The sequence below is a fragment of the Pinus tabuliformis genome, chromosome 7, assembly GCF_031772625.1.
Source record: "Pinus tabuliformis cultivar Carrire ecotype Pingquan chromosome 7, CPIR1, whole genome shotgun sequence".
NCBI classification, from domain to species: domain Eukaryota; kingdom Viridiplantae; phylum Streptophyta; class Pinopsida; order Pinales; family Pinaceae; genus Pinus; species Pinus tabuliformis.
Window position 1 is genome coordinate 962,022,033 of NC_142293.1, and position 10,803 is coordinate 962,032,835.

A 10,803-nucleotide genomic window follows, 5' to 3' on the forward strand; every position below is an offset into this window, starting at 1 on the left:
CCCTTCAAAACTCCAAAACATGACCATTGAACGGCAGAAGAAACAGGAACTAAGCCTGTGGAGGCTTACCTTGTGCATTTTTGTCAATTTCTGGCATGATAGCATCTTCGATCACTTCCAGGCGGAAATCCGGTGGGTGAACTGGCTGCTGAAGCGAACCCAGACCAAGACCAGGCTCCCTAAGATTGACTTCGTCTGGAGGAGGATTTGCAGCATTACCAACCTCCGCCATCGCTCGGTCATTACCAGTATGAGCCTGCTCCCCATCGTCCTCCTCCTGGCTGTCCAAGTCCTCCTCTTCCTCCGTAGCAATTACAGTTATCAGTAGAGAGACCCGTGACTGGTTTCTCCGGCACCTGAAGGTAAAGCGTGAAGTATGAACTTGACTTTCTAAAGGGTCCGAATCCTCTGAGGGAGAAGACGGAGGCGACACAATGGCAAGCGGCGGAATTGCTCTTGCTTGAGCCTCCTGCCGACGACTTATCCCCCAAACACCCCCTCTTCTCGGGACCCCTCGCTGTCTCGGCGCCATGAGCAGGGGAAATCTCGTGCGTTTTACAGTGGGAGGCAAAGTATCAAGACGCAGAGCCTCAATTCTTCCACCCAGAACCACCTTAATAGAAACCGGAACCAGAGTATGGACCCTCGCGATCCCCTTCACTGACAAGAGCCAAGAGAACGCAGACTGAACAGAGGTGAAGCCTCTGCCACTACTCACATCGCCAGAGCTTGGCCTCTTCCCAACCTTCTCATAAAACAACATAACAATATACCGGACATACCACCACTGGATCAAATGCGCCATTAAATAGACCTCTGCGCGGAACAATCTGGATGCATACAGAACGAACCCCATCGTATCAGAGTACAGGGCATTTAAGTCGCCATGCTTAAGACCATTTCCCTTCTGCAAAGCCATCTCTTCAACATTTAAAGGCATTAATGCGTAGCAGAGCCTACGAGTGTGGCCGTCCTGGCCTGCCATCTCAAGACGCCAGCTGCCCATCACGCCAAGCTCAAACATTTGACAAGTTGCCACCCGCATCCGGGTGTGAACCATCCTGTGTTTGCATGTCTCTGTCTAGTATTGCTTGTAAGGTGGAGCGATGATCCGTCGAAACTGTATCATGTAGAGGGCCAACTGAGAGCTCTTTCTCATTGTCCACCCCTAAATTGGCTAGGAAATCAGCTGGCTTGTTCCCTTCCCTTTTTATATGCTTGAAGGAAACAGCTCTGTTTTCTTGCAACCATTGTTGAACCTGTTCCAATCTGGAAGCCAGTCTCCAACTGCTACTGACCTTATGTACTTGGGAACCCTGTTGGAGCTTTAAGGCCATGTTTATTAGAATTTGGGAATCCCCTTCCACAATTAAAGGGAGATAATTACCTTGCTGTGCCAGAGTAAGACCTTTCCATAGACCTTCCAGCTCCACTGCATTGTTGGTGTTCCACCCTATTGTTCCAAAGAAGGTAATGTGAGGTTTGCCCTGATGGTCTCTAATAATGCCTCCGTAACCAGTCTGACCCGGATTGCCTTTTGATGCACCATCAAAATTCAGTTGGAACACGTTGATGGGTGGTGGCATCCACTTTACAGTATGGGTTTGGTGCTTTGCTGGGCTGACCTTGACCGAAATCTGATCTTGTAACTTTATCTGCCAATTGTTCCAGATAGCCAGTTCCTGAGGTTGCTTTGGGAAATCATCTTGGGACCAGTCCTTTGTGGAAAGAGTTTCCCTGATATTGTTATGAATTCCTTTCCAAACCTGCTCCAGTGTCATTGATTGACCTTTGAAGATCCTCCGGTTCCGTTCCTTCCAGATATTCCACATCAAGAATCCCGGTATTAATTGCCAAATGATATTTAGGATTTTACATTGGTAAGGAGCTTGAGGCCATTGGCGAATTGTGTCTTTGATATCCCCCAATACACGGCCTTCCTTTTGACACCTAAATGCCACTTTTTCCCATATCTTTCTGCTTAGCTGGCACGTCTGCATTAGGTGTAGAGCTGATTCTTCTTCCTGATTGCAATTGAGGCAGATGGAAGGTCCCAAGAAACCCCTTTTCCTGAGGTTATCCCAGGTTAGGATTCTATTGTATGAGAGAAGCCACAGAAAGGTGGATACCTTCGGCCAGATTGGGGGTTTCCATATTTTGCTCCATATTTGATCTTTGTCCATTCTGTCCCTTATGATGATCCTGTAGGCTTCTTTTGTAGTGAATGTACCCCTCTCCTCATAACCCCATCTCAATGTGTCCATTCCCGTTTGCTTTAAAATCCTGCGTTTTTTTAACTCTGAGTGGAGAGAGAGTTGGTTGTGATTTGAGCTTCGTGGTAAGATAAGGCTTGTTTCTTTCCACTATCTCTGCTCTTGGTTATTCGGTTCTTTCCAGAAATTGATTATTTTTTCCTGCGGAGCTATCTCTTCTTCTGGAATAGTTTGCAAACTGTCCTTGAGATTTGGTAGCTGCTGCCAAGAATCTTCCCAGAACCTGGCAGTAAGACCATCTTTCACCTCCCAAAAGCTATGTTTTTGGATGAGATCTCTATGCTGAATGGCCGAGTTCCATATTAGCGATCCTTTACTGATTTCCAACATTCTGATCCGCTCTTCTAGGGGTAATTTCCTTGAATACTTTGCTGTCCAGAGACGTGCCCAGGGGGTGTTAAAGTTTGAAAGCCACCTCCACCATATTTTCGCTCCCATGGTCTTGTTACTTTGTTCTGGGTCTCTGAGTCCTATTCCTCCTGCCAGTCTAGGAAGACAAGCCTTCTCCCATCTAATGAGAGCCCATTTTCTGTTTGGTCCAGAGCTGCCCCATAAGAAGTTCCTCTGCAATTGTTTGATAGCCTTAAGAACCCATTTTGGCGCAGCTAAGATGGAGAATAAGTAAAGCGGCATGGATTGCAAAACAGCCTTGATCAGCACAATCCTACTGGCCATATTGAGCGATCTATAGGTCCAAAGGAGCAATCTGGCTTCTAGTTTTTCTATCAGGATTGTCCACGAAGAGTGCTTGAGGGCTGAAGCGATAAGAGGAGCTCCAAGATAAGAGGAGGGAAGGGATGCCTTAGAGAAGTCAAGGATACGCGTTATGGCTCTTTGGGTATAAGGAGGGGTGTTAAAGAAAAAGACTTGGGATTTGGCATTATTGATGAGGGCTCCAGAAGCTTTTGAGAAAGTGTCAAGGATGGATTTGAAAGAGCGTGCTTCTTGAACAGATGGGTGGCCGAAAAGCATGTTATCATCAACAAATTGTTGATGAGAAACTGCTGGGAGATGGTGAACAACAATTCCTTTGAGCTTATTCGCTTGAATGGCAGCTTTTATACTTCGCCCCAGACCTTCAGCCAGGATAACAAACAGAAAGGGTGACAAGGGGTCTCCCTGCCTAATGCCCCGGGAGGGACGAAAGGTGGGAGAGGGAATCCCGTTGATGAGGATGGAAAAGAAAGATGATGATATAAGACTGCTAACCCATCTGACCCATGGTGGAGCGAAGCCAAAAGCCAGGAGAGTTTTTTGCAAATAATTCCAGCTAATACTGTCGAATGCTTTGGAGAGATCGATTTTAAGTAGCATCCCTGGCTTCTTCAATTGCTTGAGTGAATGCATTATTTCATGGGTTAGGATGATCCCATCAGTGATTTGACGCCCTTCTACATACCCGGATTGTTCGGGAGAGATGATGAGGGGCAGCAAGGGCTTCAATCTTAGAGCAATGACCTTAGAGACAATTTTATAAATAATATTACATAAAGCAATGGGCCGATACTTATCTGGAGTGTTGGATTCCGAGGATTTGGGGATTAATGCTAGAAATGTTGCATTCATGGCTGGATACATCCATCTGAGTGTCCTTGATTCCTCCATGACCTGATAGACTTCCCATTTAATTAATTCCCAGAAATCCTGAAAGAAATTTGACGTAAACCCATCTGGGCCAGGCGCTTTCCCTGCCTTGAGTTGATTCACCGCTATTTCTACCTCTTGAAGACTGATCGGTTTGAGAAGCAGAGTGTTCTGGTCTTCGTTAATTATTCAGGGGATGTGCTTGGTGATGTTATCGATGGCTGTAGATCTGTTGATGTTTGGTTCTTGATTCATCTGTTTAAAGTAGTTGATGAACTCCGTTTCTATTCCTTCTTGATTTTCAACCTTGATTCCTTGCTCATTATTTACAAAGGAGATTTGGTTGATCATGCGCCTTTGGACTGTTGTTTTGTGAAAGAATTTTGTATTCTTTTCACCTTCCTTCAGCCACCTAATCCTCGACTTCTGCCTCCACAGGGTCTCCTCCTGCAGGTCTCTTTCCAGTATTTGCTTTTCTATAGCCTGTTCCTGTTGTGTCAACTCCTCAGAACGGCCATAAGAAATTATTCTTTGTTGAGTGTCCTTCATTTTTTGAATGAGGATTTCCTTTGATTTGAAAATATTACCAAATGTGGATTTATTCCAATGTTTTATTTCCTCTTTGAGATACTTCAGCTTCTTTTGGAACAGGGCCATTCTTGTCCCCTCCGATTCATTAAAATTTGTCCAGGTTGTCTTTATAAATTCATGGAAGTCCGGATGCGATAGCCAGAAAGATTCAAATCTGAATGGCCTCCTTATACTTTTGCCTGGTCTGTTCCAGTTTAAGGCAATAGGCCAGTGGTCCGATCCTGAATAAGGTAGTATTGAGGCTGTAAATTCTCCGCCCAAATGCACTACATTGTCAGAAATTAGGAAGCGATCCAGTCGCGAGGCCACTTGCGTTGGTTCCATTCTCTTGTTACTCCAGGTGTAAAGGCCATTTTCAGTTGGAAGGTCTATCATCCAGTTGTCTTGAATGAAATCTTTGAGTAAAGTACCGTCTCTGTTGATTCTACATCGTCCTCCTCTCTTTTCCTCCAGGGTTGCTATCATATTGTAGTCTCCGCCGGAGATCCATAGCGGATGCGTTCGGTTTGCATTAAGCTGTGTTAATGCATCCAGTATATCAGCTTTCTGCTGGCTTTCTTGTGGAAAGTAAACATTTGTTATATGCCCATTAATGTTTGTGCCAATTAGATGAAACTTGGCTTGGATGAAATTTCTGTTTGCATGTATAGTATCCAACTGTATCATTCTTGCGTCCCAGAGGATTGCCAAGCCTCCTGAGGCGCCCTGAGCTTCCACTGCTGTGACCTGCCCTGCCGGCTAGGCCTTGGCTGCTACTTTTTCTAAAACTTCCTGTTTACATTTAGTCTCTTGCAGGAAAAGAATTGCTGGTTTTTCTTCCATTATCATGTTTTTTAGGAGTCTTCCTTTCTTCTGGCCGTTAAGCCCTCTAATATTCCAAGATATCAATTTCATTGGGAAGGTTTGGGATTGATGTTAAAATACCTGGTTAGCTGGGCGTATTTGCCTGAATCCACCAGGACCTCTCCAATCTTGATGGTTCTCTCCAGAGTGGACTTCCTTCCTCTCTTTTTACTGTCCTTTGAAATAAACTTCCCATCCCATTGGCTGCCTGTTTGAACCCCGAGCGAATATTTCTTCTGGGCTTTATGCAGAACCTCCACCAGGTTGTCCACTTGCGTTTCTGTTATCTTATCAAAGTTCCTAGTTCTACAAGCATGCTCCAGACCAAGAATGTCCAGTTCCCCTATGTCAAATGTTTCTGTATCCTCATCCATTTTTTGGGCTTCTTGATGGCTTTCTTCTTCTTCCTGTGGTTTTACAGAGCCTGAATCCGTTGTATCTATTTCCATCTTTGGTTGGCTCCAGATTTGCGTTTTGGTGCCATGGGTGTTATCTTCCTGTGCAGCACTTTTTCCTTTAGCTGGCACTTTGGGTTCCTCAGGCTTTTCCAGATTTGAGATGCGCTCGGATGAAAGGGGATCTTGGACGTGTTGCGCATCCTCTGCAAGAACAGCAAAGCTGTTACTTGTTGAAGGCTTTGAGGGATCCTTCGGGGCCTGCCTATTCTGAGATGGCTGTTTCTTATTTCCTCTTCTATGGTTTGCTACTTTGGTAAACCCATCTGTCGTTTGTTTGTCCTGATCTTGCTCCGTAGACTTACTATTTAACGGACAATCTCGGAACAGGTGCCCTAAGGCATGGCATTTTCTACACCTAAAAGGCACATGTTCATAGTCTATTAACTGGATCCATTCTACATCTTCATGAGAGAGTTTTACCTTGTCAGGCAGAGGTTCCTTTAGATCCATGTAGACGCAGATCCGGGCATAGGAGGTGTACTTCTTTGTCTTAGTTTCTTCTGCTACCCTGACAAAGTCCCCCAGGACCTTCCCAATCTCCTGAAGCGATTCTTCCTCCCAGTACTCCCATGGCAATGAGTATAGCCTGATCCAAACTGGTGCCCAGCTCAGATCCTCCTTATCTGGGTTAAATCGTTCTATCCATTCTCTGAGAAAGAGACCCGCTGAGTTAAAGAAGTAAGGTCCGTTCTCAAAGACCCTGTTTCTATCCTCCAAGCAGTTGAAGACTGTTGTAAAAAAACCTTTTGGTCCCAAATGCAGGGATATATGTCCTTTCGGGTGCCATTTAATATTAATCCATGTCCTCAGGGCTTTCTCATTTGGCCAAATGCCTATAAATTTTCCAATGAGGGCATGATCCTTCATATATTGTATTCTTGCATTGATTCTGTGACTAGGGAACTCCACTGTTGGCGTGTGCTTAGCAACAGGCTTGCATGTGGATGATCTCACTCTCTGGTCCTCTGGTTGAGCTTGTTCATTCTGCCTATCCGGCATATCCTCAGTATCCTCTTCATTCGTCCTCTGATCCTTCCTTGAGTCGTCCTGATATTCTGGTTGCATTTCATTAGTTGGAGGATCTCCTCCTGCCCCCTGGCGGGGGTGCATTTTCCGCTACTGCCAACTCCCTACGACTGTGATGTGCATCTTTGCCGCAGTGGAGGCTTCTTCCCCTGCAGTACGCCTGCCGTTGTAGGTCTGCGACTAACCCTAGCCGCTGTATGCCGCTTCCATGCTCAACTTCGCGCGCCTATCCGGTATTGTGTCAATTGTAAGCTCACTATTGTTATTATTGTGCCCTTACATTATTATTATTATGTTGGCTATGATTATATTATGACCCCCCTTAGACTCCTATATATAGAAAGGAGGTATTGTGATCCGGATTTAGACAGGAACACAACAAATTACAGAGATAACCATAAACAAAGATATGCAGTGGAAATAATACTTCATTTCATTAATGTAAAATACTGAAATATGTTTTCAAACATAAATGGAAATAAACCAGCTAGGGCGATGGTAGCTTATCTCTGAGAAGAGATGTGGTGGCTACATGCCTCTGAACTATTCTGAACTCCATTACAATGAGGCTCGAAGGCCTATTTATTGTTGAGAAACAATGGAAAACCCTTCACATCCCAAAACGTAACCCTAGAAGATGAAATGCCAAATTGTGGGCCCCGTTTGGGTAAATTGGTACATCAATTTCCCGGGGTCGTAACTTTGGCATACGATCTCCGTTTGACGCGTACGAGAGCTCATTAGAAAGATCTATCCGAGTACTACCACTTTGGGAGGAAACATTTGCCAAAAACGTTGTTTAGGGCCTCAAAACGGCTCCGGAAGTTCAGGACCTGAAAAACTGCTAAAAATAGTAAACTGCTACAATTTAGGAAACTTAAAAGATTGAAAGAGACAAATGTGGGGGTCCAAATGGGGTAGGTGGGTGGCCACCAACATCCACCTGGATCATTCCTCCCCCCTTAGGAAGCAATGGTCCCCATTGCGTTGAGTTCCTCCATCTGCTGAACTTGTCCTGCAATCTCTGATGTGTCCAGTAATGGTGGGAAGCATGGTCGACGATGGTCCATATTGAACACTTGGTGCAGGAAAAGGAATGGAGGAATGATGCGCTCTAAAGCATTGTTCCCCATAGCCTTGGTACTGCTGTAAGGACCATGTCGGAGTGGTCTGAGCTTCTAATGGGTTCTGGTACGGCGTTCTCTCTACAGATGCAACCACACTTTGTTGCCCACCTGAAACTTGTGTGGTATCTCTGTGGGTGAGGAGAAGTTGTTCCTGTGTTCTGTCATGACCGTATCCCTTTGCTACTACTGTTGCATGGAGGAACCCTTTGCAGGGGTCATGGATGTAGCAACGATCTTCCCCTTACTTTAAGACTGAACCAGACAGATAAATTTCCTGGTCCGGGAGATGAGCTTGCTGCCTTTCTTAGCAGTGATCAAAGATGTGACAATAGGTGGGGCTATCTCCGGTATCCTATATAATGAATTATTTAAAGAAATAATGACGGCACGAGGCCTTGACTCATACACAACATGTATCCTCCACAAGTATGGTTGGCCTAATAATACATCACAAACATCCAGAGGTGTAACATCACACAATACCTCGTCTGTGAAGGGCTTGATGCTGCAGGGAAGGTGGCACTGCTGGCGAACTTTGAGATCTCGTCCTTCATGAAGCCACCCGATACTGTATGGCTGTGGGTGTGGTGTAGTCGGTAGGCCCAACCGCTTCACGACCTCTACTGAAACGAGGTTCTTTTGGCTGCCACTGTCAACAATGAATTGTAGCGGCGAACCCTTCACCCACATCTGTGAGTGGAAAAGACACTCCCCTTCCTCTGGATTTTCAGGCTCATCTTTCTGGATCTTGGCGGTGGCAACAATGGCGCTGGGATCCGCATCAATGATCTGCTTCCTTTACCATTCCCCTTGTTGGGTTCTGGCTCAGGGTCGGAACATGCATCTGATTTAGAAGCCTTCAACTCAGCCACCAGTGACTGCTTGGTCCGACACTCACTTGTGTTATGAGTGGGACTCTTGTGGAACTCACACCACTTTCCTATGTCCTTCTTCGGCTTCGTGGTGTTGTTCTTTTCTTGCAACTTCAACGGGTTGTCTTGGGTCACTCCACCTTGGCTTTGTCCTTTGGGCTTCGGATTTGCAGATCGAAAGTCTCGCTTCTTCTGTTTGAACTTTTGCTCGATTTTGACAGCGTATCGGTATGCTGTGCCGAGTGAGGAGATGTTCAAGAACCCCATCTCTTCCTGGATGTATCTGTGTAGGTAGCCGCGGTATTTGAGTACCAGATGCAGCTCAGAATCTTTGATACCCAATTGTGTGCGAAGGGTATGAAAAATGTTTGTGAACTCTAGCACATCTTGGTCTCGTCCCTGCCGCAGTGTGGTCCATTTGATGTATTTGTCCTTGTAGCTTTTGACAGGGTAGTACTGCTCCTTGATGGCATCCCGGAAGTCATTCCAAGTGGGTGAGGCTGAAAATAGTGAGCTTGTACTTTCATCCTTCTTCTCGCAGTAGGTTTCCCACCAGTCCTTGACATGGGGGACTGCTTTGAGAAGAGCGAAAACAATCTTTCCTCAACTTGAAAATTCATGAACAGAAAAATACCCATCTAGCAGATTTAACCATTTATCTATGGCATCTGTGTCTATTTGACCCTCAAATATGGGGATTTCAAAATTAACTTGTACCATAAACGGTGTGGCGTTTCTAGAGTAGCTGTTGGAAGCTGATGTGTCGCCTCTGGGTAGCCGTTGAAGGATCTGCGCAAAGCTATCCATCATCGCATTCCTTTGCCGCTCGAGGGCTTCTTTGAGCAAGATTTTGATAGGATCTCCTGCCCCCTCATCTTTCCTCTCATCCGCCATGGGAGGTCGTTGAGATTTGCGAGGCTGGTCTTGCAAAGGTTCGACCAGTTCAAGCCCTAACTCCTTATATCCCGACCTCGTTGGGGACTTGCAAAGAAAAACAGAGAAAAAAGCAGACCGCTCTGATACCACTGATCCGGATTTAGATAGGAACACAACAAATTACAGAGATAACCATAAACAAAGATATGCAGTGGAAATAATACTTCATTTCATTAATGTAAAATACTGAAATATGTTTACAAACATAAATGGAAATAAACCAGCTAGGGCGATGGTAGCTTATCTCTAAGAAGAGATGTGGCGGCTACATGCCTCTGAATTGTTCTGAACTCTGTTACAATGAGGCTCGAAGGCCAATTTATTGTTGAGAAACAATGGAAAACCCTTCACATCCCAAAACCTAACCCTAGAAGATGAAACGCCAAATTTTGGGCCCCGTTTGGGTAAATTGGTACATCAATTTCCCAGGGTCGTAACTTTGGCATACGATCTCTATTTGACGCGTACGATAGCTCGTTAGAAAGATCTATCCAAGTCCTACCACTTTGGGAGGAAACATGGGTCATGGACCCATGTTGCCCTAGATTTGCCAAAAATGTCGTTTAGGGCCTCAAAACGGCTTCGGAAGTTCAGGACACGAAAAACTGCTAAAAATAGTAAACTGCTACAATTTAGGAAACTTAAAAGATTGAAAGAGACAAATGTGGGGGTCAAAATGGGGTAGGTGGGTGGCCACCACATCCACCTGGATCATATTGTCATTTGTATCATCTAATAATTGTTCATTTGTGTAATGTAAAGGAGGTTGCCCCCTCGAAGAGGCTTATTTCTAAGGAACTAATCTATCTTTTCTATCTTTTTGTGAGCTGGTTTCACAACATATACATAGATATTTTTCCCTAGATCCCAAAAATGGGAATACCAGATTGATTTTTTATTATATTCCTTCCAATGTTATACTACATATATATACATGTCGAAGCATTCATAAACCACAATCAGCTAACCATGGACTAGAATATAACCATAGTTCCCTTGAACAGATCTACAAATACCATGGGAAAAAACCACCATGCACAAAAACCATGCACGGAGACCATAAGAAAAATCGTGGGTAGGCCCAACCGCCATC

At 44.9% G+C, this 10,803-nt stretch overlaps 1 protein-coding gene across 1 annotated transcript; it reads right to left on the reverse strand.

Annotated features, from left to right (window-relative positions):
• Window positions 1-4,046: 4,046 nt before the first annotated feature.
• Window positions 4,047-5,114, reverse strand: LOC149250819 (uncharacterized). The gene has a single exon (XM_089453759.1). It carries the CDS (start codon window positions 5,112-5,114, stop codon window positions 4,047-4,049), a length of 1,068 nt encoding a protein of 355 aa, XP_089309885.1.
• Between the last annotated feature and the right edge of the window lie 5,689 nt (window positions 5,115-10,803).